This window comes from Leucopleurus acutus (assembly GCF_964270905.1).
Source record: "Leucopleurus acutus genome assembly, chromosome: 10".
Classification (NCBI taxonomy): Eukaryota; Metazoa; Chordata; class Mammalia; order Artiodactyla; family Delphinidae; genus Leucopleurus; species Leucopleurus acutus.
The window spans coordinates 43,958,927-43,985,783 of NC_139153.1; the positions used below are offsets into that span (position 1 = coordinate 43,958,927).

At 55.8% G+C, this 26,857-nt stretch overlaps 2 protein-coding genes across 3 annotated transcripts in view; one reads left to right on the top strand and one right to left on the bottom strand.

The window, feature by feature from the left end:
- TTC21A (tetratricopeptide repeat domain 21A) overlaps positions 1–10,372 on the top strand; it is a gene marked incomplete at its 5' end in the record, with an annotated part of 32,539 nt that extends 22,167 nt beyond the window's left edge. The window contains 17 exons of one of the 2 annotated variants that reach the window (XM_082848628.1): positions 39–254; positions 1,069–1,307; positions 2,098–2,170; positions 2,272–2,382; positions 2,717–2,855; positions 3,040–3,143; positions 4,348–4,536; positions 5,710–5,820; positions 6,479–6,560; positions 7,326–7,476; positions 7,704–7,865; positions 8,023–8,203; positions 8,288–8,512; positions 8,966–9,086; positions 9,245–9,312; positions 9,398–9,480; positions 10,267–10,372. In XM_082848628.1, coding sequence (XP_082704754.1) covers positions 39–254; positions 1,069–1,307; positions 2,098–2,170; positions 2,272–2,382; positions 2,717–2,855; positions 3,040–3,143; positions 4,348–4,536; positions 5,710–5,820; positions 6,479–6,560; positions 7,326–7,476; positions 7,704–7,865; positions 8,023–8,203; positions 8,288–8,512; positions 8,966–9,086; positions 9,245–9,312; positions 9,398–9,475 — 2,250 coding nt within the window. In that variant the 3' untranslated portion in view covers positions 9,476–9,480; positions 10,267–10,372. Of the gene's footprint in view, positions 1–38; positions 255–1,068; positions 1,308–2,097; positions 2,171–2,271; positions 2,383–2,716; positions 2,856–3,039; positions 3,144–4,347; positions 4,537–5,709; positions 5,821–6,478; positions 6,561–7,325; positions 7,477–7,703; positions 7,866–8,022; positions 8,204–8,287; positions 8,513–8,965; positions 9,087–9,244; positions 9,313–9,397; positions 9,497–10,266 lie in introns of those variants that run through there. The other variant, XM_082848627.1, reaches the window with a different exon arrangement.
- Positions 10,373–12,354: 1,982 nt separating this feature from the next.
- Positions 12,355–24,503, bottom strand: CSRNP1 (cysteine and serine rich nuclear protein 1). Its single transcript, XM_082847386.1, has 5 exons — positions 24,420–24,503; positions 17,764–18,015; positions 15,427–15,686; positions 14,608–14,922; positions 12,355–14,512 (listed from the first exon to the last, which is right to left on the bottom strand). The coding sequence occupies exons 2-5, from the start codon at positions 17,975–17,977 to the stop codon at positions 13,532–13,534; spliced, it is 1,770 nt and encodes a 589-aa protein (XP_082703512.1). The 5' UTR covers positions 17,978–18,015; positions 24,420–24,503; the 3' UTR covers positions 12,355–13,531.
- Between the last annotated feature and the right edge of the window lie 2,354 nt (positions 24,504–26,857).

Below are 26,857 nucleotides of genomic sequence, written 5' to 3' on the forward strand. Positions count from 1 at the left end.
GGAAGCTGGAGCCCCACACTTTGCTTATGCTCCTCTAGGTCCGAGACCACCCCCTCTACCACTTCATCAAGGCCAGGGCCCTCAACAAGTCTGGAGACTACCCAGAAGCCATAAAGGCACTGAAGATGATCATAAAATTACCAATTCTGAAGATGGAAGAAAGCAAGAAGTTCCATGGGCCCTCTGTGCAGCCCAGCGAGCGGGTATCCATCTTACTGGAATTGGCAGATGCCCTCCGGATGAATGGGGAGCTGGTAAGAAATGTGCTGCTCTCTCCCCTTGGTTCTGGGGCGTGCTGGAGGTCCAGGGTAGGCCTGGGAACAAGGCTTTTTGATTCTGGCTGATGTCTCCTGGTGCTTTATTTGAGGCTTTATTCATTTGGGAGCATCCCTCTCCCTTACCTAAAAGGCTTCAGTGGCTCCCATTGCCCTCAAGATAAACTCCAAACCCTACTGAGTCCTGCATGATCTGTCCCCTGCCTACGTCACTGTCCCTATAAGGATCTGGGAGGTGGAGCACACAGGCCCACCAGGGCCACCACAGGTAGTCGTGCAGGTTGGGCAATGCACAGCTCCAGTAGATGCCAGTTACATCCCCTTGAAGTTTTGCAGTGTACAACCTGCTCAACAGTATGAGGCAGCCCTGGGACCTTGGAAGGTCTGGCTGGGCAAAGGCAGGAAGCACCAAAATGGGCAAAGAGAGTAACTTTGTTAGAATAATCAAGGGTACATATACAATGAAGATATAATTCGAATAGACCTTTATGTGCCCAATACCATAACGTTAAAATATATTTGACTGAAAGCAGGAAGGTACAAGGAGAGGCGTCCATAGGTCTCCCATAGGAAGGAATCACCAACAGACTTTGAGGTGCTCGGGAACAAGTTCTTACAGTCAGGGGTTTCGTGCCCCTCAGCTGGCCCTGCCCTCCAGGAACAGTGGCCCTGGATGCCGAGGGGCTCTCTCTCCTTCCTGCTGCTCTGAGGTAGAGGTGGGCCATCCTCTCCTTGGCTTCCAGGAGTGGTGGGTGACAGCAAATGGAGGGTCTGTTGGGTTCCCATGTCTTAGCATGAGGCCACGAAGGTCATGCAGGACACCATCAACGAGTTCAGTGGCACGCCAGAGGAGATCCGCATCACCATTGCCAACGTGGATTTGGCCCTGAGCAAGGGGAACGTAGACCTGGCACTGAGCATTCTGAGGAACATCACACCCAAGCAGCCCTGCTACATGGAGGCCAAGGAGAAGATGGCCAGCATCTACCTGCAGACCTGCAAGGACGTCCGCCTCTACATCGGGTGCTACCGGTGAGCCCTGGGCAGTGCACTGACAGCCCCAGCCCCAGTGGCATCTCAGGGAGTGTTTTCTCCAGATTGTCTTCTTCACCCTGGGTCTTCAGAATGTGTCCTCAGAGTGTGTTTGATGAAAGTAGGGAATTTCCCATGGGTTAGGTCAGTCAGACCAGCTTGTGGCTGACTTGTGAGGATACAGGGGTGAATCTGCCCTGAGCCCTGCTTGCCCCCCGTTATGGGTCACATCCTGGTGGGAATCATTTTTCTGCCCCAGCCCCTGGCTCTGCCTGTCCTTGAGGAAATGTTCAGTGACTTAGATGTACCAACGTGAGTGAAGGAGGATGGAGAGCAGGGATTGGAAGCCCCAAGTTACTGTCTCTTCGATTTGACATTGGGACTTCAAGGGTACTGCCCTGGTCCCCTTCCTCAGGCAAAACTCTATCTAGGCAATTCAGGAGGAAGGGGAGGTGATGCCAAGAGCAGTGGGAAACCAATAAGCAGTAGGGTGACATAGTCACACTGGAGGTTTAGAAAGAGCAGGCTGCCTCATGAAGAGGGGTCTGGGGGTTTGGGAGTGGAGGCCAGAGGAGTGGGTGGAAGTGCCGGCTGTGGTCCAGATGACAGTTGAGGAGAGGCTGAACTAAGGGAGCTAGCACCATGCCTCATCTGAGCCAATAAGTATTGAGTGATGAATGAATGAGTAAATGAAAGAATGTCAGCCAGAATGAGTGGGAAAGAAGAGGAGATGGATTCAGGAATAGGAAGGATGCACAAGGCTGAGCTAAGGTTTTGGTTACTTTTGCAGGGAGCTCTGTGAACATCTGCCTGGCCCTCACACCAGCCTGCTACTGGGTGATGCTTTCATGAACATTCAGGAGGTGAGTGAAGGTCTCATGACCTCACCAAGTGCCCCCCCCCCAAAAAAACTTACTTCTCCAGTGAGAGGGAAGAGAGAGACTGCGGACCCTTTCCCCACCAGCCCGAGAAGGCCCTCGAGGTCTACGACGAGGCCTACAGAAAGAACCCACACGACGCATCCCTGATCAGCAGGATTGGGCAAGCTTACGTGAAGACCCACCAGTACACCAAGGTCAGGCTGGGCTGGGGTGGGAAGGGGTGGGGAGGGCCGGCCCAGCAGGGAAGATGGAGGAGGGTGCATGGGTGGGAGGCTGGGTGGGAGGGGAGAGCCCGCTGAATGGGGTGCCAAGGGGAGGACTCAGCAACTCCCCACCACCCCCCACCACCTGCCGAGGCTAAGGCTCGGGCCCTGAGCCAGGAGGGAGGCCTTTGCACCTGAGGCTTCTGTGATCTGGAGGGGCACACAGGCGTGGTGGCTGCGGCGGGGAGTGGGGCGGTGTGCACACGGTGTGAGGTGCTCGCGAGTAAAACCAGACTTGATGCCAATATTTCCTGTGTGCACTAAGGCGATTAATTATTATGAGGCTGCCCAGAAGATTAGCGGACAGGACTTTCTGTGCCACGATCTGGCTGAACTGCTCCTGAAGTTAAAGAAGTTCAACAAAGCAGAAAAAGTTTTGAAGCAGGCACTGGATCATGACTTTGGTGAGTCAGCATCCTCACTCCCCTAACCTTCGAGCAGACAGACTGCCCCCGGCCCGCACCCTCTTCTCCTGCAGAATGGGGCAGGGGACGGGCACTGGTTGGGGCTCTGAACCCAGCCTCCATCCTCCCCCATGCCCCGCTTCCCAGGGGCCAGAAAACACTACTTTGAGTTTCCATTTTGCAGTCAAAGACATCCCATCCTTGATGAATGATGTCAAGTGCTTGCTTTTGCTGGCAAAGGTTTACAAGAGCCATAAGAAAGAAGATGTGATGGACACCTTGAACAAGGTAATTGACAAGTAGACTCAAGCTCTTTATCTGCCATTTCCTGATGGGAGCTGAAGATAGGATAGGACTGCAGGTCTGGAAGGCTCCAGGCCTGGTCCTCAAAAGAGGATCTAGGTTACACCTCCGACCTCCACCTTGCATTTATCCCCCCAGCCTTGCTCTCTTATTGATTGTGCACGGAAGTGCTCTAAGCCCGCCTGGGCTGGGCTGGAGAATGCAGGGCATAAGACAGTGCCTTTGTCCTCAAGGATGCTTGTGGTGATAATAATAGATAATGCCAGCAGGCTCCCATGCATTGAATGCTCTGTGCTGAGTTCTGTACTAGGCTTTTTGCTTTCTTATTTAATTCTCACAGTAGCCCTTTGAGCTAAGCACTGTGACATTCCTATTTAACAGATAAGACTCAAAGAGGTTAAGAAATGTACCCAAAGTCATACTGCTAGTAAGTGGTAGAGCTGAGATTTGAACCAGGTTTGGCTTGTCCCAGCCCAAAGTCTCCTGCTGGGAGACTCCTGGCCATTCTTCCCACTCCTTCACTCTTTCTACCCGAGGGTATGGCCTGGCACTTGCCCCTGGGGTGTATTCTGTGGTTGTAGAACATCTCGGACTGCTTGAGGTGACTTATCCCCTTGTTCCCCTCTGGATTTCCATTCCTCAGTCTGGCCCTTAGGGAACCCGGGGCTGATCTGTGCCCACTTCCCGAAACTTAACCCTGGCATCCTCATTTCTTCTTGCCCCAATGCTCTCTGGTTAACTCACTTGATCACTGTATGTCATGGACATTTGTGGGGGCCGCCTCAAGTTCCCAGCAGGGTAGTATTCAGAACAAATGCACCCATCAAAACACAGCCTGCGTTGAATACCTATGGTGTGCTTGTCCTAGCCTGTAGGACAGCTGAAGCAAATTAGACACAGTGAGTACCAAGGTGTGATGCAAACAGGTAAACAAGTCAAGTACAATAGTGTTTTGTTTGAGTGCCTTTGCTTCTGCTCCTGCCCCAGAGGCAGTGCCAGTTCACCTCCTGGGTACTCAGCCAGTGGCCCTGCCTGTCCAGAGTGACCCAGATTTGCTCAAGGGCACTTGAGATGCCCTTGCTAAGACAGCTGGCCCTGAGTTGAGAGCTTGGGGATTTGCTGTGAATTGGCCTGAGATCTGGCACATCAGGCTCTGGGTTTCTGATGCAGAGTTTACTGCTTTCCCAAGGCCATGGACCTCCAGTCTCGGATCCTGAAGCGTGTTCCCCTGGAGCAACCAGAAATGATCCCCTCCCAGAAGCAACTGGCAGCCTCCATCTGCATCCACTTTGGGGAGTACTACCTGGCAGAGAAGGAGTATGCCAAGGCAGTGCAGTCTTACAAAGATGCCCTCTCCTACTCACCCATTGACGATAAGGTGGGGATTGAAATAAGGTGGGTCCTCAAGAGCGAGACCCTCTTCCTTCTCTTGGGCCGCGAAGCCTCGCAGAGCTCCCTGACTAGGGACGGAGGCCAGTTCCTTCTCTGTGCCTCCCTGCAAGGGGCACAGACCCCTGGTGCCGGGGGGGCCTGCTCCAGCTGACCCCAGGGTCCTCACCCACCACAGCCCTCGGAGCAAGACTGGAAGCCTCACTTTGTTTTTTTTGTTTGTTTGTTTGTTAATATTTATTTATTTTATTTGGCTGCACCAGGTCTTAGTTGCCACATGCGGGTTCTTAGTTGCGGCATGCATGCGGGATCTAGTTCCCTGACCAGGGATCGAACCCGGGCTCCCTGCTTTGGGAGCACGGAGCCTTAACCACTGGACCACCAGGGAAGTCCCCTGGAAGCCTCGCTTTGGACAGCCACTTGTGGAGGGTAGAGCAGGGAAGGTGTTGCTGAAAGGTGCTGCAAGTCTGCCCTTTTCAGGTCCCCCTTGCAGATGGAGAGACAATGAGAGTGTGACTGCTGGGGGCTCTTTGGGCATGAAGCCCAGGCTAAGCTTCCAAGGAGGTTTAAAGTCTTGTGAGAGGTGTGGCTTCAGATAGGGAATGGTGGCTGGAGTTCACAGGCGGAGGGTAGATGAAGAGCCTAGTGACAGACCCATTCATTTATTTAATATGCTCTCATTTAACAGATTCCCAATATGTGCAAGCCAGGTACTGAGCTAGGCCCTGGAGATGCAGTGGGGCAAGACACGGTCTCTGCCCATAGACTGCCCTCAGGCATGGGGTACAGACAAGTACACATGCAGTTCTCATACCATGTGATACCCGCGTGGGGCTCAGTACTCCGCGGGAGCTCAGAAGAGGGGTACCTGTCCAGGTGTCTGGGGCACAGAGGGCTTCCCAGAGGAGATGAGGTTGGAGCTGAAGCTGAAGGATGAGTATGAGTAAACCAGGCCCCAACTCTCAGCGGTTAGTTAGTAAAAGGCACAGTGTGACTAGAGTATTGGGTGGGAGAAGGGGAAAGCCAGAGACACCATCCCAGGGGATCAGAGACATATTTTGAAGGAAGAGCTGATAGAACTTGGGTGTGAGAGAACGAGGCATCGGTCCCTGAGCTTTCCCATGATGTGCATTGGTTAGTTATTGTATCTGGTCTTGTCCAGGTGGTGCCAGAACTGGCACGGCTCTACCTGCTGCAGGGCCACCTGGACTTGTGCGAGCAGCACTGCGCCATCCTCCTGCAGACTGAGAAGAACCATGAGACAGCCTCCGTCGTAAGAGACTCCGGGCCCTCTTCCCTGCGACGCATGCGGGCTGCTTCCTAACCCCGTAACCCCAGGTGCCCGGCTGACCCGGCCCTGAGGGGCTGTCGGGCAGCAGGACTCAGCACTGGACCCGCTGCCCTTTGGATGGGAGGGGCGGGCTGGCAGCAGGGGGCAGCAGCGACCTCCCGGGCCAATCTGAGGGGAGGTGGTGAGGCTGATTCACTCCGGGGGAAACCACACCCAACTGTTGAAGGCAGGGGTGGGACAGGTTCCTGGGGCTTCGGGAAGTGTGTGGGAAGAGCCATCCCCAGTCCAGCCGCTCTCCACCCTGTCACCCAGACCACCTTCAGGACCGCCCCAGCAGAGGTGGGGAGCCCCCATTCCACCTCGCTGCCTGGAGCTGGTAGTTCTCAGATGGGGGTGGAGGGCCTAGCTCCTCGCATGTCTACCTCCAGCCTTTCCTTCCTACTTCCATCCTTGCCCCCCGCTCCCCCACCCCAGGCTGCCCCGCCTTCTCGGCTTCTCCCGTGGCAGCTTCTCCCAGAGCCCAGAGAGGCTACCTCGGAAATCCTCTCCTACCTTCCCTCCTTACCCACCCCGTTCCCACGACAGCCTCCCCGCCATGCCCATGCAAGCTGCTGTCCCAGCATCGCGTGTTTTCTGATAGATGATGGCTGACCTGATGTTTAGAAAACAGAAATACGAAGCTGCCATCAACCTCTACCACCAAGTCCTGGAGAAAGCGCCAGGTAACTGCCTGCATCGAGCCTACCCACTGAGACTGCCTGTGTCGGTTCCCACCAAGCGAGGGCTGCTCTCCCCCCAGAAGGGTGGGCCCTCTCCCCTCCTTCCTGACTGGGCAGAGGAAGCCCCCTCCTCTCTGATTGTTCCCAGAGAGGCAGGAAACTGATAAAGGCCCAGTGGAACGTGCTGGCCCTTCCCGAGTCCAAGGGGCCAGTTCCTGGTCTCAGGCAGGGCAGTGCTTGGCACTGGACCCAAGACAGCCTGTCTATCCCCAAATCACAGACACTGGGGCTCAACATAAGTCCCCTTTTGAGGTCACAGCCACCTAGAGGTAGCTAGAAATTCTCCCCTGACGTGTAGCTCCATTCCCACTCACTGCAACATAAAACCACTGCTTCTTGCTGGGGAAGGGGCCAGACACGAGGCTCAGGGTGGAGCCCCAGCCAGGCCCACACCAGAGTCACCCAGCAATCACAGCTATTAGGAGTTCGGGTCCTGGAGCCAGACTGTCTAGGTCTGAATCCTGGTCCTCTGTTTACCAGCTTTGTAACCTTTGGCAGATTACTTAACTTCTTTGTGTCTCAGTCTCCTCATCTGTAAATGGGAACAATAAGAGTACCTACTTTATTGCGTCTCAGTGGAGACACTGGAGCCACTGGGTTGCCCCTGCTCAGCCCAGACGGGTAGTGTTTCCTGGTCCTCCCTGCCTCTCCCTGCCTGATTCAGCTATTGGTTATCACAGCCTGAAGGTTTCTGCTCTCTTGTTTTAGACAATTTTCCTGTGTTGAACAAACTAATCGATCTGCTACGAAGAAGTGGCAAACTTGAGGACGCCCCTGCCTTCTTTGAATTGGCCAAGAAGGTGTCCAGCCGGGTGCCTTTAGAACCAGGGTTCAACTACTGCAGAGGCATCTACTGCTGGTGGGTTGGGGTGGGTGTGTTGGCAGTTATGTGCAGGAGGTTGTCCCTAACGGACATGCTGGCGTTTGCTAGGGAAGCAGAAATTCAGCTTCCAGATCAGGAAGCAGGGAGACCAGCGATCCTGCCCCTGCATTGTGCAGATTCACAGAGTGACCCCTGTGTGTCCCTGTACTCCTCGGGCCTCAGTTTCCCTGTCTGATTCTTGGTGTTTCTCTCCTCCACTATAGGCACATAGGGCAACCCAACGAAGCCCTGAAGTTCCTAAACAAAGCGCGCAAGGACAGCACTTGGGGCCAGAGCGCCATCTACTACATGGTGCAAATCTGTCTGAACCCAGACAATGAGATCGTGGGTGGAGAGGCTTTCGAGAACCTGGTGACTGAGAGCAAGTGAGGGCCCGGCTGGCCGGCAAGGGCAGGGGTGGGACCTGGGGGAAGGCAGAGAGAGCCCGCGGCCTCTGGGTCAAGGCCAGGTGAGGGCCAGGCTGTCAGGCCAGTGCCCTCTGCCCTCTGGCTTGGCATCCGATGCCCACGGCTCCACTGACAGGAAGGAGTTGGAGCAGCACGGCGTGCGCACTGCTGAGAAGCTGCTGCGGGAGTTCTACCCACACTCGGCCTGGGGCCAGACCCAGCTGCGGCTGCTGCAGAGCCTGTGCCTGCTGGCCACCAGGGAGAAGGCTAACGTGGAGGCGGCGCTGGGCACCTTCACTGAGATGGCCCAGGCCGAGGTGCACCAGCTGCCCACTGGGTGGACAGGCGGTGGGGGGATGCCGAGGGCGGGGCGAGGCAACACCTGCTTCCCACCCTCACAGAAGGACAGCATTCCCGCCCTGCTGGCCATGGCACAGGCCTACTCGCTGCTGAAGCAGGTCCCCAAAGCACGCACGCAGCTGAAGCGTCTGGCCAAGGCCCCATGGACGCTGGCCGAGGCCGAGGACCTGGAGAAGAGCTGGCTCCTGCTGGCCGACATCTACTGCCAGGGCGGCAAGTTCGACCTGGCCTCGGAGCTGCTGCGGCGCTGCATGCAGTACAACAAGGCAAGGCGCGCACGGCTGTCGGGGCGGGGTCGGGGGAGGGGCACATGGGCTTTGGGGGCAGAGATGCGGGGGTAGGAAGGAGATGAGAAGAGGCGGGACAAGAGGGTTCCTGTGGACCACAGAGCAGGATGGGAACACGGAGCAAGGCAAGAGGAGGCGCACAGTGTCTGGGAGGGGGGAACGTGGAATGGGGAGGAGAGATGGGAAGGGTTCATGAGGTCGAGGGGCAGCGTGCAGGGAGGGTTTGGTGGGGCCGGGAGGGGCATTTGCAGGTCAGGGCAGGAGGGCTGTGGAGGAAGGCGTCCTGTCAGAGTGGGCACAGCTGAGAAGAGGGTACACAGTTCACCCCTCGCCAAGGTGGGCGGTGCTGCTGGAGTCCCTGAGTGGTTTGGGTGAATGCACCCACCGCCCATCCCTTGCCCCAACCGGGATGGGATGTGGCTTTCCCTTCAGTCCTGCTGCAGGGCCTACGAGTACATGGGCTTCATCATGGAGAGAGAACAGTCGTACAAGGACGCAGCCACCAACTATGAGCTGGCCTGGAAGTACAGCCATCATGCCAACCCTGCCAGCGGTAAGGCAGCCAGGCAGGCGTGCGTGGGTGCTGGGCCGGAGGACCAACAAACTCACCCCGCAACACAAGGCCTATGTTCTGGCTGTTGTGGGAACCGGAGGGGTTCTCAGGTCGTCGGACTGCCACCCATTGTCTGCATTCTCCCTGCTCCTGGATAGGCTTCAAACTCGCTTTCAACTACTTGAAGGACAAGAGATTCGTGGAGGCCATCGAAGTCTGCCACAATGTAAGCCCCCGACAGTGGTGGGGGGCTTGCTGCAGTGGCGGGGAGCCCTGCCTGGTGCTTCACACCCTTTCTCTCTCGGTCCCAGGTCCTCAAGGAGCACCCCAACTACCCCAGAATCAGAGAAGAAATTTTGGAAAAGGCCCAAGGGTCTCTGAGGCCCTAGCTGTGGTCAGTGGGAGGCAGGGTGGGTGGAAACTATCAACCTACAGAAGTTTCATGGAGGGGGTGGGAAGTGGGTCAGTGGAGAAGAGAGTCAGAAAATGACATATTCTTCCCATTTCTATATTGTGTGTGGTTTATTTGAATCATGCCTAATCTGGTCTAAGGGACGTCCCAAAGCTTTATGTTTTTAAGGCACAAGAAGCAATTTTGCTCTGGGGAAGAAAGTTATCAACCAGCTTAGCTTCCACTGAGCTCACTGGGCAACTTCTAATGCGCTCCGCTTTTATCCCAGACTCTCAGAGGCCAAAGGGGAGCAAAGAGGTGGCTTAAAAAACACCCTACAGCTATTTTAATATTTTTATGTTTGCCCGTACAAGCCTCTCTTCTCCTGTCTGGTCCCCAGAATCCTGGATTAAAGAAGCAACTGCTCCTCTCTGCCAAGCTGCCCGCTGCGTCCTCCCTGGCAGGGGCCCAAACAGGCCCACTCTGTCCATGCATTCTGCCTCCCCCTCCCCAAGTCTTCAGCCAGCGTCTGCTGGTCCTTACCAGTTTGGGACAAACCCTGATTACTCTTGCCTCTGGCAGGAAAATACATCCCAAGTAAAACTAGCTCCTACTTCATCTTTAGTAAAAGACAGTGACCAACTAATTCATCCTCGAGGAACCCTTTTAACACCTCAGGGGACAAAAGCAGGGGTCCCTGTGTAGATGAATAGTGTTAATTGTAACTGGCAAGAGGGTGACAGAGGTCACCTTTGGTGTGCTCCCAATACCTCTCTTCCTGTTTTGCAGGATGGCAGTAATGGGCCAGTCTGACCTCAGGGGAAGGAACTCTGAACTGGGAGTCAGGAGGCCTAGAATCTCCCTGTGTGACCTTCCCCTCTGGGTATGTGTCCCCATCTGTGGCAGGAAATTAGACTAGATCTCTGTGTTCCCAAATCATGGTACAAATGCCTGCTAATGATACACAGCAAACATTTGAAAGTTTAATAACTATGTGTTTAAGTATCATCCTTATAGAAAAAATAGTACAACAAACTCATGAATTTGCGGGTGCTGTTACGTAGAATGGTTCTAACTTTTAAGCATATTGATATAATTGATATAAAGTAAAATACTTAGTATGAGTAGAATGCAGATATGGCAGAGTTTTCAAGATAAGTTGTCCAGTGACTAAGGTTTGGGAACAGTGAACGGGTAAAGGTCCCTTCTAGAACAGCCTAAGTCATCCCTGATGGCTGCGAGCCTTGTCTTTATAACATATTGCTGATCTTGTGCATGGCCTTTTGGTATGAGTCAGTGATCTGGAATGTTTTCCCCAGGTTACCACCATCCTTCCTATGGGAAGCCAGCTGCCTTTATTATGACCTGCTTTACAACCTAGTTTCTTGGGGTGGATTATGTTGAGAAAAAAACCCAAGTGACCCTGGGGCCCTAGATGGGGAGTGGGTAGGCTCAGTCCAGCCATGGGCTGTGGCCACGGGATAGGAGCCTGCAGGGGCTTCCAGCCAGAGTATTGGAGCTGTCGGGGGCTGCCACCCAGACCCCCAGGCTGGCCAGAGCAGAGCCTCAGGACCCTTGGAGAGACCCAGGTTTTGGATCATGCGTGCTGGAGCAATCTCTACAATAGGGCTCCCAGGGATCAGTGAGAGGGGCCACGAGACAACTTGATGCACCAGAATACTCCACCCTGAGATGCCTAAGACCTGGCTGTCCCTGCCTAAGCTGGTACCAGGGACAGGTGGCCCCACCATAGCCCGGACTCCAAGCCATGAGTCCTCTAACGGCCACTCCACTGACGACATGACCACGTGACTATGTCTACACATATCCTGAGGCAAGCGATAGATACCTAAAGGGTGACAGAACTGGCAAAAAAAGAGGATAAAACATACAGAAATAGAGCAGACACATGAAAACAGAATGGGAAGTCAGACACGCACCCGAGGCTTACATGTTCCAGGCACTCCTCTGAGCACTGGGTGCGTATAACTGAGCAAGCTTGTGAGGTAAGCAGTGTTATTATTTGGACAATACGGGGGACACCCAGGCAGAGAGGGGAAGTAATTTGCATAAGTCACCTCACTAGTTAGTATAAGAGCTGGGATTCAAACCCTGGGACTCTGGGTCTGTGCTCTCAACCAGTAAGCCATAGAGAGGAAATAAGGCGTTCCCAGCATAGGCAGAGAATTAGAGCAAGAAAAGGGAGACCCAAGTCAGGTCTTTTTGGTGACCCCTCCTAGCATTTGTATAAATCATTATTATTCCTAGAGGGGAGGTCAACCTTGCTCCTCAGGCCCCCAGACTGGGGCCTCCTGGGGCAGGGTGCAGCCTGCTCTTCTGGCCTTTGGCCCAAGCTGCCAGGGACAGGTCAGACAGGTCTGGCTGGTGCAGATGGATGAGGCTCTGCAGCTTCTGGTGCTCAGGTCCCCAAGGACCTCAGCCACTCAGTCCCACATAAGGCCTGCACCAGCCATATCCCACTGCCCGCTTCACCCTCGAGGCCAGGCCCCAGCTCAGTACGGGTGAGTGGGAAGAAGTAAGCCCACACCCATCCCACACAGACAGCCCTGTCCCAGAAGACTGCCCTGCTGCTCCCCACCACCATCCAGGTGACCACTGGAGATGGCTTCATCCAAGGGGAAAACTGCTCCATCGGCCCGGCCAGCCTCTTCTCACTGGCTTCCTGTCTCTGAGTTGACTGGCTGGCATGGAAAGAGGCCCAGTGTCCCCCACTTCTATCCCCAACACAGCCTCAATGTCCATACTGCCCAGCAGGGCCTGCCTCCCCCTCCCCCTCCCTCCTCCCTGCCACCTGAGGGTGTACCTGTGCTCCTGGTCCCACAAATGTGCTCCCAGATCCACAAACACAGACCACACTGAAAAATAGAGCCTCTTTATTGGTACCTGTAAGCTCAGGTACAAGGTGTTCCCACAAGCTCGCAGGCTGGCAAGGCCTCCTAGGCAAGAGGGCAGGCCCAGAGCCTGGGCTTCTTGGCACAGACACAGAAAAATGAATAAATTACAGTTCTAATACTCAGGGACAATATAGAAACTATGATGCGAAATTCAACATCTGCAAACAAAGGGCATGAAAGCCATAAGGAGCCACCCCTCGCCCCTGGCCAACTGGCCTTAGGGTACAGGCAGGTGGACCAGGCTGGAGTGCGTGCCTGGAAAGCCCCGAGTGGTCAGGGGCGTGCTACAGGCCCTGGGGCAGCCCCTTGCCCTCTCTGGGCCTCCTGCTTCCCCCTCCTACATTGATGGGCTTGGAATAAAAGCTGCAGCCTTTGGGGAGGGGGAAGATGGGGCAGAGGACAGGAAGGAGAGGGGGCTGCGTGGGGCAGAAGAGGGTTTTGGTCACGGTTGGTCAGCCCAGCCCCTCCCCCTGCCCAGATGCTGTCCCAGGCCAGCTCCGGCTTGCTCAGCCAGCCGGAGCAGGGCAGCTGCCACATTAGACAGAGGGCTCAAATCCATGCCTGGTCTACAGCAAAGCCCCGGCAAGGGCAGGGCTGCAGGACTAAAAGGCAAAGGGACTCGCAGGGGCCTGTGCCCCACCCCAACCCTAGCATTGCCTGCCAGCCACCTAGTCTCCAAATAAATTATGGAAATAAATTATAGTCTTCACAGTCCAGAGGATTCAGCCACCCATGAGTCTAGGGCTCAGGGTGGCAGAAGAAGCCTTAAGAAGTGGCTGATTTCAGCCCTGTGTGGCTGTCTTTGGGCTTAGGAACACCATACAAGACCGAAAAGGAGTCTGCAAAGCTCCAGGGGAGCCACATTTCTTCCTGCTCCTGGCACGGCCATGGAAGTGGAAGAGAGGGTGTGGGCATATGGGGGACCAGGCGGCTGAAAGGGGAAGCGCCCCCCCGTCCCGCTTCAGCACAGAAGGTTACAAAAATAAATAAATAAATCCAGAGTGTTGCATGAAAATTAGGAGTGCCCACATGGGAGCCAGCCAATGGGAGACCGTTACATACAGGCAGACCTCAGGGAGCCCCCAATTACAATGAAGCAGCAACAGGGCTCTTGGGGCCGGGAAAAGGCACCCTAACCCTCACACAGACACAGGCTCCACCAGCGACGCTGGGGCAGTGTCCTCAAACAACTGGCCGTCCATGAAGGGAGCCAGGGCCTCGGCGGCTGGCTCAGACAAGCCCATGATGGACTCCAGGAAGCACGTGCTGGCGTCCCCAGGGGGAGAAAAGGCAGGCAGGGCGAAGTGGGCCGCCTCGAGGTTGTCCAGGCTATCAGACACCTTTTGGGAGGTGTAGTGGGGCCCCAGACTGTAGTCTGGCAGGGCCTGGAGCAGCTTGAAGGAGTCACAGGAGGACAAGCTCAGGTCCACTGAGCTGCTCTGGCCGGCATCCGTGATGGCTGGCACCGGGGGGCCGGGGAGGCTGCCTTCCCCCAAGCTTTCAAGGCCACTATTGAGGAGGCAGCTGGCATCCAGGTTGGCATTTTCATCCAGAATGCCTGACGCGAGGCTGGAGCTGGAATAGCTGTGGGTCCAGCTGGCCAGGCCAGTGGGGTCACCGGTACCAAAGATGTCAGCTGGGTGGAAGCAGCTGAGGTTGTCCAGGCTGCCCACACCCCCTTCCTCCTCCTCCTCCCCCTCTCCACCCAGGTCAGAGTCACTGAAGCTCAGGATCCGAGCCAGGCTGTCATCGTCCACTCCGGGCTGGAAGGCGGGGCCGGGCAGGGCCGGGTGGGCAGAGCCACTGGGTGCCTCGCTGCTGCTCGATGCTGTGGACGAATCGGTCATGTCGCTGCTGCAGCTGTTGTCTCCCAGCTCGCTGCTCACGGGGGGCTTGGCCAGTGGGAACGTGGGGGCCAGGACCTGCTCGCTGGGGCTGAATGCGGCACCCTGGGCCGGGGCCTCCAGCTCCCCAAGGCTCTCGGCCCCCTGCTCCAGCTGCAGGCGGGTGAGCGTGTGAATGAAATGGGTCTGAACTCGCGCCTGATTAAATTCCACACGGCCCTTAGGGTTCTCACAGCCCTCTCTGCAGCAACCACAGGGGAACGCTGTGTGGTCCATCTGCAAAGAAAGCAGAGGTGCAGGTGAGGATCCGGCGGAGCCCGGAGAAGGCCCTGACTCAGGCTCGCCTTCCCAGCCCCGCCTGGCTCCCGTACCTGGCACTTGATGCCCGCCAGGCTACAGCTGCAGGTCTCAGGGTCACAGACCCTGTCACAGCGACAGCCACAGTCCTCCCGGGACTGGCGCAGGGCCTGCAGCTCTCGCTTCTCCTCACGATCGATCCTCCGCACGCCCGAGGCCCGCAGCAGAGCCCGCCGCTTCCGGGCTGGGTAGGGCTGGAGGAAGGTCATTTCCTCCAACTGGCCACCTGCCACAGCCACTGCCAAATCCTCCTCCACAGAGGCATCATCTATGGTGTCCACTGTAAGCGGCAGGCTGGCCTCCGTCTTGGGTATCCCGGCCTCCGAAAGCTGTGTCCAGAGAAGAGAGGAGAGACGTGAGAGGCAGACACGGATGCAGTTTCTGGCAGCATCGGTCACTTGATAAATACCCCCCTGCCACGTGCTTACTCTCTCTGGGCTGGGCACTGTGGATGCCATAGTGAATGGAACAGCCAAGAAAATACCCTTAGGGTGTTTGCAAACAGGTTTCGTATTCATGTTATTCCCCAGTCCGTGGACAAACCCCCTCCCCCAGACAGATACACCGACCCCCGGTGTCCCATCCACTCCCCCTTCCCAGTGAGGTCAGGCATATTCAGGCACCACGTCCCCAGCCCTGCAGCAAACAGGAGACCTTCTATACCCATCTGCCTGCAGATAATTTGGCAGCAAACCCTGATCAGGCCAATCACAGCCCCACAGGCCTCCCACAAACACAACAAGCAAATCGGCATCCACCCTGACACCTGTCCCCCCAAGGCTAGGACTTCAGAGCAACTCCTAGGGCGAGGGCCATGCAGAGGGTCTCCCCACCTTCCATCTCAGCGCCTCCAGCTTCTCCTCCTTCAAGCGTAGGCGCAGCTTCTCTTGCCGTGCCCGGGCTTGCTCCTGCGTAAACTCGGCCAGGGAGAAGCGGCGGTAGGCACTGTGGCGGGAGGCCATACCCAGGGTGCAGCCGCCGCGGCTGGGCACACTGGTGAAGCCCTGGCACCGAGGGAAGTAGAAGACAGTGATGCCATCGAAGGCTACCCGGCCTGGGCGCTTCCGGGGGGTCCGCTTCAGGATGGACAGGGCTGGAAGGCAGGCAGGGGAGGGGCGGGCATTAGTTCTCTGTGAGGCAGGGCCTAACCCCCAGGAGGTGATGCTGAACCCTCTCTCCTCACACCCCTCATACCCCAAAAAAGACATGGATCTGAGCCTAGGAGCCGGCCTGGCCGAGACTGGAGCTGGTAAAATGCAACATCACCCTATGTCAACACTGGCTCATTGTTATTTACCAGTCCAGATGAGAGCAGTAAATATCTTTCCCATCTTTAGTAGCCATTTACAGTTCCCCTGCACAGTTTTCTATAGTTCTTTTTTTTTTTTTTCAGTGGGGGGGCGGTGAGTGCCATGCGGCATGCGGGATCTTAGTTTCCTGACCAGGGATAGAACCCGTGCCCCCTGCAGTGGAAGCACGGAGTCTTAACCACTGGGCCACCAGGGAAGTCCCTCTATAGTTCTTAAAAAATTTATTTGTAGGAGCTTTTTATATATACTCCATATTAGACATTAATCATCTAACCTATCTGTGCAAATATTTTAGTCCTTTTTTTTAACATCTTTATTGGAGTATAGTTGCTTTACAATGTTGTGTTAGTTTCTGCTAGTCCTTTATTTTTGCTTGTGGGCTTTTACGAAATAATTTCTAAGGTTTATATAATCAAAAGTATATTGAGCTCTTCCTTTATAGCTTCTGTATTTTGCAACAAGCTTAGAAAGGTCTACCCTTTATAAGTTATTAAGTATGTTGATTAGTAAGCTATGTATTGGCATATTCAATATATATATTGGTATACTATTGATTTTTATTAGGTTGAACCATAAGAAGTTACCATGAAATAATCAAATCTTAGCAATTCCATATATTTAAACTTAATATATTAATTTTGTACCCAGCTACCTGAGGGAATTCCCTTCTAATAGGTTTTCTGTATACATATTCTTGAATTTATCATGTAGTCGAACACCTGCAAATCATGGCAATTTTGCCTGTCCCAATCCAGTATATTTCTCATTCTCTTTGCTAACTGAATTGTCTAGCACTTCCTGAACAATGTCAACTAACAGTGGTGACAGACAGTGTCCTCATCTTGTTCCTGACTAAGTGGGACTGCTTCCAGTATTTCCTCATTAATTGTAATGCCAGGTTTTAGGTTGATGAGACATGTATTTTTTTATCATTTAAGGTAGAATTTACTTATTCTTATCATACAGAGGGTCTTATCTGGAAGGAATATTACATGTTATCAAATATTCTTTCAGTATCTACAGCGGCTCTTATATTTTTCCTCCTCTGACATAGTCATTTGGTAAACTATATTGATTAGATTTTATAGTATTAAACCACCCTTGTATTTCCAAAGTAAACCCATAGTAGTTTAGTCAGTTAATGTACTGTTAGATTCTATCTGGTAAAAATTATACTTTCTCATGTATAATGTACAGATATGCATATAGTACATAAATAGACATATCTGTGGTATTAAGACATCATGGTGGGGAGGATCAGGGAGAAAATGTCTCAATGGGCTCCTTGGGATTTGGGGTGCAATAATGAAAAATAAGGTTGAGAAACACTGCTCTAGGGCCATCTTTGTCAGTTTGGAATCAGACTTACGCAAGCTTGAAAAATTAACTGGGAAAAAACCTTTTCACTGCGTTCAGGCAAAGCCAAACAGCGTTTTGCTAGGCGAGGGACCAGCCTGACAGGCCCCTCAGCACAGAAGCGTGGGGTGTGGGACTCGGGCAGTTCAGCTGGTAGAGGATAGGGAGCCAGCTGGAGAAACAAAACAGGAACTGAGGGACGGAGCTGGGCGGGAAGGCCCCAGGGCCACTGAGGAGCCCTGCCCTGAACATGATGACTTATAAGCTGGAGAGTCCCAAGGTTAAATAAAGGTGAATGTAGCTGGACCCAAGTGCCTCTGGACAGGGGGCATTCCCGAGTGACCCCTGTAGGACAGGAAGTGGATGAGGTGGGGAGTCAAGTAGGGAAGCTAAAGCCACGGGGACATGACCTCCAGAGGCCAGAACGACTTCATCAGGGCCCCCCAATTTCATCTTCAGGAAGGAAAGAGGGGTGTAATGCGTTCCCAGGGTGAAGGGACTCACGGGTGAAACTTCGGGGGCCACAGAAGTTGCGGTCAGGCAAGGGCATCTGATCCCAGGGGCCTTCCTCATCCGAGTCCCAAGACGGGGAGGCCGAAGAGCTCGGGGAGCAGGAGGGAGAGTGGCGGCCCGAGGAGGACAAAGAGGAGGAGGACGAGCAGAGTGAGGAGGAGTCCTCATCCAGCTGGTCGAACTTCCTCTTCAGCAGCCCAGTCATGGTGGTGAGGGGTACTCTGGGGTCTGGGCACAGACAGCCTGGAACAGGAAGGGGAAAGCTCTAGATGGCAGGCCCGAGGGCGGAGGTGGGCACCCAGCCCTGGTCATCACCTCTCCCACCCACCCTCCAAGGCAACCCAGGCCCTCCCCGAGGAGCCCTACGTGCCAGGGCCACATCTCTAGTTGGCTTCTTTGCACCAGACGGAGCACTGAGATCCAAACCCTCGTCCTGGCCCTTACAGACTCCCGCCACCTCTGCCCCAAAGCCCTCCTGGGACAGCACCGGGCACCTTCCCCTCTACCTCCTGTAATCCACCTACACGCACGCACACGCCAGACCGACAGATGGACCGACAGACCTCAGCCTGGCCACGCTCATTCCCCGGCAGGAATCCTGGGGCTGACTCACTGGCTGGGTGATTCACACAGCTGCATCTGTGTGCCTTTGTGTGTGTGAGGCTGGGCGCATGCTGACAACCTGCACGGACCTCGTACAGTGGCTCTTCCTCCTCCTCCTCCTGCCCCTAGCACACCCACAGACACGCCACCCGCACACCCCAGCAACGGGCCCTCGTTAGGGGCCAGGCTGACCAGGACTCAGGGAACAGCGTGGCTTTGACACCAGCCCCGATTTCCAGCGTCCAACTTCCCTGTGATGGAGCTGCTCGGACTCTCCCTTAGAAACCCCCGCCCACAAGAGAAGTCCCCGGCCTCCAGGCCTGACTGGGGCCAGAGCCACCTGGGCTTTGTGTCTCTTTAGCATCTCCTGTTTGATCTTCAAAATTCACCTTCATCTTGCCTTCCACTCCAATATCTAACCCTGTTTGTTTGAAATAACTTCCTAGGGAAATTCTTTTCTCCCCTTAAAAAAAAAAAAAACCCTCTTCTAGTAAAACTGACCGGCCAAGACGACGCTCTCCCGTCCGTAGCTGGGTGACTTGGAGCACCCCAGGATACACTGCTCGCTGTGTCTCCCCTTTAAGGGTCTCAGCCCTCCACAGGAGTGCAACCAGAGATTCCCACAGCTTGGCTGGCCTCAACCGAGTGGAGGGCACTTGGGGCTCCTTCCCTTAAATGCTGCAGCAAATAACAACCCCTTCCACTGCTTGGGAATCCCCAAAGGACTCGGCCCTTAGGGCTGAGCCCAGCTACCTTGTCTCTCTGTGCCTCTCACCAGGAGGAAGGGGAAACGATGCAGAGGCCCCAGTGCTGGGGAGCCCCTCCCCCACTGCCATCACAGGAAATGAGAGTGAACAGGAAAAACCAACCAGAAGGCTGGCGATCTCCCCTACTCAGGTGTCCTTTCTAAACACCCCTATCCCCGTTTGCCTAGCCTTCCACAAAGTCTGTGGATCCCAGACCCAGGCAGTATGCCGCCAACCAACTTGCTAGATGAAATTCATCCCAGGGACAGCCTCTCCCCACAGGCACATGAGCAGCAAGAGAAGCTCCCCGACTTGCCAACCCTCCAACAACAACGGTCCCAGGGAAGGAGGACGCACAGGTGTTTCCGGGGGCTTCTCAGCAAACAGTTTCTCAGGCTTGGCACCAGCCCCCACCCCCCAGGGTCAAACCACAAACAAACACAACCCAGCTCTCAGCTGACCTGAAGGCTCTCACAGGAGATGCGGGAACTCATGGCCCAGAGGCAGGCATACACACACATATACACAAGCAGACAGAGCACAGAGGCACCCAGACACAGAAACACACAAGGACAAACCACAACCCACGCATCTTGTCCCCACCACAATCCCGTTGGGAGACCCCATCCTTTCCCAAACTCCAGATGCTGTCTACAGGGTGCTGAATGCTGTCCTAATCACACACCTAAGCCTGAGATTCCCCCGAACCAAAGGCTCACTTGGTCTCTCTGCCTGGCCATCCCTTAGAAACAAAATTCTGCAGGCCCCAAATCGAACCCCTTGTCTCTGTTCCCCACCCCCCATGCCATCTGTTCCTCTTCCTGTGTTCCCTATCTTAGTAACAGCACTGCCACCCACCCACTTACTCAAGCCAGAAACCTGCAGTCATCCTCAACTCCTTCCTGTCTCCCTCCATCCACATCCAGTCACCCAGTCCTGGAAGTACACATTAGCTCATTTAAGCCACACAAGGCCAGGCACAGACTTGGTAGGTATCACGGAGGCCACCCAGCATAGTGTTAAGAAAACCTTGGCTCCAGAACCAGACTGCTTACATTCGAACCCTGTCTTGGCTATCAGTTGGCTGGGTGACCCTGGGCAAGTTCCTTAACTTCTCTGTGTCTTCAATTCTTTGTCTTACAACCTCACAGGGATGGGAAGTTTATGTGAATCATTACATGTCAGGTTCTTAGAACAGTGGTAAATGCTTGGTGAATGTGTCATTCTACACTGAGAAAAAAAGAAAGAGCTCCTGGATACACACAATACAGATGGATCTCACTGATACCATGTTGAGTGACGGAAGCCAGACACAAGATTACATGTGAATGAAGTTCAAGAAAAGGCAAACCCAATCAGTGATGATAAACCCAATCAGTGATGATACAGTTCAGAATCGTGGTTATCCAGCAAGTGGGAAGGGCATGCACTGGGGACAGTCATGAGGGAATTTTCCCGGGGCGGGGTCGGGGGGGGGGGGTCGGGGTGAGGGGTGTCTAGAAATATTCTATGTTGATCTGGGTGGTGGTTCCATGAGTGTCTAAAACATCTCACTGTACACATAAGATTCATATACTTTGTGCATTTTACGTATGTCACCTTCAATTCTGTAAGTCTGTTACCCCTATGTCTCTGTTCCACTGCTACTACCCATGTCCCCTGCCTCTGTTTCTGCCCTCTGCCCGCAGCCACTCTTTACCCTACAGCTAGAGTGATCTTATTAAACCGCGTGTTTATCTACTGCCACCCCCATGCAGAAAATCATTCCCTAAGGGGAGCCCTTAGGATCAAGTCCACAATTCCACAAGTCCACAAAGAGGCTAATAAAGGCCTGGCTGCTGCCTCCCCTCCAGATCCATCATGCAAGACTCTCCCCAGCCCCCCCACTTTATACTCCAGCTGAACTTGCAGTTGCCCAAATGGCCATGACCTGCTCACCTCCTGGCCTTTGCACAAGCTGGAACCCAGCCTCACTCCCCTTTAGAAGTCATCTCCAAGAAGGCCTCCCTGAAACCCTCACTCCTCCCCACTACATGACTCTCTGGGCTCCCGCGGGCTCTGGGATTCCCCCATCGCAGCCCTTACGGCCCCTTCCTGCAATGGCCTCACTACTCATCTCCCTCATGCCAGGCTGAAGGCCTCTCGGCCTGATCGGCACTGTGCCTGTGCCTGGAATAGAGTCTGGCACAGAGAAGCCTCCTGAGGACCATCAGAGGTAGGCAGCTGACGCTGCAGATCAGGTATACACAGAGAAACAATTTAGGCACATGAGGTCACGGGGCCCGCTGGTCAGTGTGCCCTCCTCCTGCTCCTGTCACAGTTAGTTGGAGGGGAGGACGTGCCCATCCCCCAACCTATGCCTGAGGGTTTGAGCAAGAATAGCACCCAGAAGGGGGTAGCTCTGAGAGCAGGAAAAGGAAGCTCAGGCTGCAGGCAGGTGCCAACACAGGCATCTCAGGAGGTTCCCCAAGAGTAAACAAACAGAAGGAGTGTTAAGGAAGCAGGTTCAAGCCAGACACCCTGGCTCTGCCTCAGGGATGTCTACAGACTGCGAGCTTAAGGTGAGGGGGTTATAAACTCCAAGGCTGCAGACAGGGAACGGGGACACAGGAAAGCTACAGCCCGTGGTGCAGGTTCTAATGATGAGCACCCAGCAAAATCTGCAGACCTGGAAATGGGAAATCATCTCCTCCCTGACACTGGGGAGGAGGAAGAGCCCCTGGCTCTTGTGCTCCGCCGCCCGACCTAGGGATCCAGAGGCTGAGAGAGGCAGAGGCAGATGAGACAAAAAGACTCAGCCAGAGACAGGAGAGGCCAAGTCAGAAAAGGAATGAAAGATAGTGAAAGAGTCCAAGAAAAGTGTCAGACAGTGAGTCAGAGGGTGGGGGAGGGGCCCTCAGCAGCTACCCAGGAATCAAGATCCTGACCGTGGCACGGTTCCCAGGGTGAGCACAGCCCCCTCCGAGGGTCCTGGAGGAAGGAAAAGCAATTCCCAGGAGCCTGCTCAGACAGAAATACCACACCCCCAAGGAGCCCCGGAGACAGGCCCTGAATTGAAGAGAACCAGGCTTCTTCCGGGATCTGCCTGGGCCCTGAGAATCAGGCCGTCCTGCCGTCACCACCCACAGAAGCTGACAGCCCAGGAGGAGGAGGGGCGCCTCCCCACCCTACTAGCCACAACTACCTACACACTCAGGCCACACCATGTGAGCCAAGGGAAGGCCACCTCACCCTGGATACCAGGCAAACAAAGGCTGTTTGGGGGCAGGAATCCCCAGGCCTCTGAAAAGTCACACCAACTCCTCTTCGACCACAGCTGTCCCAATGCCCTGGCCCCCAGTGAGAGCTGGTATTGAGAAGGGGGAACCTTCAGCTGCCTCCACCCTCCTTCAGGAATTTGAAGAATGTCCTTTAACCTCAGAGCCCCAGGCCTTGGCCAGGCCAGGCCAGCTCCCCCCAGTACCTGGGGTCAGATGACCTCGGATCCTCAGGAACTACTTACTGGCAGAAGGAGAGAGCACCTCTGAGCACCTCAGGCCCCCATGGGGACTGGCTAGAAAGGCAGCCAAGGCAGCCCAGAGAGGGCAGGCAGGGAGCCTTGGCACACCCCTCCCCCACCCATCCCTCCAAAAGTGATCCCCGGGGGAGGGGACAGTTCCTCAGCCTTGGCCTCCAGGGCCTGGCACTGGGGAGGTGCCAAACGTTTGCTGGCTACATGAGGCAATTGCTCCTGCAGAAAGGAAACTGCACCTGACAGAGACTGCTTCTTCCACCTAAGCAAGGCCCCCTTCACTCTCATTCATTCATTCCTTCAACAAATATTTATGGAGCACCTAAGACATGCCAAGCACTGTGTCACACACCTGGGCATACAGGGAGCAAGACACAGACCAGTGTTGCCCCCTTGAAGTTTTGAGTTTAGTGGGGAGGAGTATAATGAGTTACAAACCGTGCTGGGTGGTAGGATGGAGGGTGGGAGGGGTACAGCTGGGGGTGAAGACAGATCTCTTGGAGTAAAGGATGGGATGTAGGAAAAGCTCCAGAGAGAGAGGGGAGCACAGGAAGCGGGAGGGACTTGAAGAGGAAGAGGCAGAGAGATGAGGGGGAAGGGACGGCCTGGGAGGGGGCTTCAGGAGCCAGGGAGCCAGGGCTGACAGGGCAGGCTTTAGCCTGAGGGCACAGGAAGCCACAGAAGGGTTGAAGTAGGGAGTGACAATACCAGATTTGCATTTTAAAAAGATGGCTCAGCAAGGGACAGAAGGGGGTGTGACCGGTTGGACCGAGCTGCCAGAGCTAGGTGAGAGATGACAGGCCAAAGGCTTAGGAGAAAGGGGAAGGGAACCCGGTGACCTCTGGAGGTGGGGACCAAAGAAGGCAGTGATGATGAGGATTTGGGGGCAAGCTATGAGTTCCGCTCTAGAGGACTGTGAGACATCTGAGTGGAGGTGTCGAGTGGGCAGTGGAACCCGGGAGGGACCCCCTTGTGTCAGGAGTGTGGGCTGTGTGTGACTGTGCCAGGGAGCAGGAGTGACTAAGTGTGTGACGGCTGCTGTAGTGTGGGCATCTCAACAGTGCCGTGCCGGTGTAAGGGCCCCCGGGAGGGGAAACTGAGGACCTGTAGGAAGTACGTGCTGGGGAGGGAGCTGTGCGTGGGGGAAGCCTACATGTGCCCGCGGGTGGCCGGTGTAGCTGCACCCATGACTCACAGCGGTGGCCTCTGCGTGTGACGGTGACTGACAAACAGGTGAGCGTACGACACAATCCCTCCTCCTCCCTCCCTCCCGGGGTCCGTGACTCACGGAGTCTCACTCCACTCTCACCCCTCCACTCCCTCCCTGACTGACGCCGGGCACTCGCCGCAGCCCCGGCACCCGCCCCCGGGGGGAGCCCGAGGAGGAAGGCGACAAATGTCACCTGCTCCGGCCACGCGAGGAACTTCTGAAAAGTTCTCAGGCAACTGGGTCAAAAGGGAACTCACCCGCGGACGCGCGCCCGTGGCCAGCCCGCCGCCAGCGCGCAACCACGGGGCAGCCACCCGCCCCGCGCTCGGGGCGCCGGGACCTCTTGGGGTCCCGGCGGCGGGGCGGGGAGGGGGAGCGGACAACCTGAGACTGTCGCCTCCCAGTCTCCCGACCCGGACTCCGGCCGTGGCGCGCCGTCCGGGGCCGGGCTGTCCCCGCCCTGGCACCCGCTCAAAGTGGCGGGGGGCAAACGGCAGGGTCCGGGAAGCAGCGCGTCCCGTGCGGGACACCCCCTCCTCAAGGTCCCGTCGCCCGGCCCGGAGCCCACGGTGCTGACCTGCGATCCGGACGCTCGCCAAGGACAACGCCGCGACCCTCGTCCTGGCCGGGAACGCCCCCTGCGCTGCGACCCCGCGCTCGCTCGCTCGCTAGCTCGGTGGGCAGCCGTCGGCCCAGCAGCCCCTCGCTCTGCGCGTCCGGCAGCGGCGGCGGCGGCGGGAGACTGGCTGCGCCCGGCCCCGCCCGCAGCTCCGCCCTCCTCGTCAGTGGAAAACTCCGGGGCTCACGGCGCTGACGCACGCCGGGCCTCCCGCCCGCCGCCCCGCCCAGCCCCGCCCCGTGGCACCGCCCCCCCCTGCCCCGGAGGCACCGCACCTCCCGGCCCGAGCCAACTTAGCGGCCGCGGGCCTCCCTGTGGACTCTGACCCCGCGCCAGCGCCGCGGGCGCTCTCGGCCCCCAGCCTCTCCCGCGCCCCTTCGCCGCCCTACCCCGGGCCCTCTCCCGCATGCGTTCCGGGAGTCTCTGACACTCCCGGCAGGCCGAGCAGGTCGGGAAGATCCCCACCTCTGCTCGCGGCCCCCGTTTACAGATCGGTACACTGAGGCCCGGAGCAGCGCGGAGCGTCCGTCAGGCCACCCGGCGGTGGCAGAGCCCAGGCCTCCTACACGCCCTAACCGCCACCGAGCCCGAGGCAGTTTACTATAATCCCATCAAACGTTCCCTCCTCTGCCCCCTTCCTACCCCTCACCCCCAGATCGCCTGTAAAGTATACTCTGGGGATGAAACGGGTGGGGGATGGGAGTAGAGATAGGGGGTTGGGAGACAAGGTCATCCTTGGTCCCGACCTTCACCTCTGCCCATGGGCCAGAGACTCTGCAGAAGCCCTGAGCTAGGGGTTCCTATAACCAGCTTATCCCCATCCCCACCGCCACCCGATCCCTCTCTTAAAAAAGAAGAAAAAAAAAAAGGCTGGTTTCTTCTCAGCCAAACCCTGGCCACTTAAAATGGCCCACTGCCCGCTCTGCTCCCGCCAAGGCCTTTCCTGGGTAGTGGCCAACTCTCCCAGTATTACTGCGCCGGGGAAAGTGTGTGCATGCCCCGGCAGCGAGTTCTGGCCCAGGAACCCACCCTCCTCCCCTCTTCCCAAGCGCTGGTCAGATCCTACCCACCACGCGTGCCCTGAGCGTTTCTACCCTCACACCTTTCCTGCAGGTGTCCCTCTCGCCTGGAACGCCTTCTTGCCCTCTCGCTGCTTACCAGAATCCCACCGCCTTTAAGGTCTCAGCTTGCACTGCCTCCTCCAGGGAGCCTTCGTGGGAGCCTGACCCTCCCCCCTTCTGGCTCCCGCTGCATTCTGGGTTCTTTGACTGTCCTAGAAGAATGCTGTGTGTGACTAGCCCAGCCCTCAGGATTCCCTTCTACCTCACTCCAGGTGGCGGGTGGGGGTGACCTGTCCTGCCTGGATGGCATCTGCGGTAGAGATGATGGTAAGGGCCTCTCTAGCCACAGGTGTGTAGGTGGAGGGGGCCAGGAGGGGTCTGCCTGCCCTTTACCTTTCTAAGGAAGAACCCTAGGAGGAATGCAGGTTGGGGGAAGCTACAGCCCCTGTTCTTGCTGGATGCTTTGAATGTGTGTACCTGGGGGGCCTGCAGGGGGGAGGTAACCTTTCAATGACTTACCAGTGCCCTCAGGATGAAGTCTCAACTCTGTGGGGGCCTACAAAGCCAGAATAATCAGGTCCTCGCCCACCTTTGCACCCTCACCTCTTCAAACTCCCACACCCCAATCACTTCACTGCTCCTCCATTTTGTCTTTAATGTGTGCAAGTCTTTTTACTTGCACATTGTGCTTGTAACACTGCTACAACCTAGTTTTAATTTACACACGAGGTATTCTGTTCTGTACCTCCATAAGTTTCTTCCACCCTAACCTCTGCACTTCCACCCCACGCCCTTGATAACTGCACTCCAGCTCTGATTGCCAGCAGTCAGTTCTTGGGGTGTGTGCTGCTCATCCTGATTTAAACTTCCAAAGATGCTACTCCCCAGCCTGCACCTGCCTTGCACCCACTTAGTTGTATGGTTTCCTTGTGCATTTCCATGTGAGTTGTCTGTGAGCCCTGGGAGGGCAGGGACCATGTCTGACTATCCTTCGTGCTTGTTAAGAACATATTGAATAAATTGTCTATGCAGTAAACATGTACAGGGAGCTGGGGCTCAAGGAGAGGGCAGGGCTGGAAGTGGGGATGGAAGGGTCATCAGCAGACAGCCGGTACCTTGAAGCCCTGGGTGTGGCTGAGACATCTCTGGAGGGAGTTGAAAGGCTACAAAGCTGTGTCCTTTGCTAGAGGTGACTCAGCCCTTAGGGCTATGAGGCGGGTGGCTACCCACCCACTCCCACCCCCCTCAAATACTCAGCTGCACTGTCTCCTGTGGCTGCTGGGTGATAGACCTTGCTGGTCCCAAGGAATCACTTCTTCCACTGCCTCCTCCTTC

Coding starts and splice junctions, on each gene's coding strand:
- CSRNP1 (XM_082847386.1), bottom strand. CDS start 17,977: ATGACTGGGCTGCTGAAGAGGAAGTTCGACCAGCTGGATGAGGACTCC. Junction 14,923..15,426: donor TGGAGGCGCTGAGATGGAAG/GTGGGGAGACCC, acceptor CTCTGGACACAG/CTTTCGGAGGCCGGGATACC. Junction 14,513..14,607: donor TGGCGGGCATCAAGTGCCAG/GTACGGGAGCCA, acceptor CTTTCTTTGCAG/ATGGACCACACAGCGTTCCC.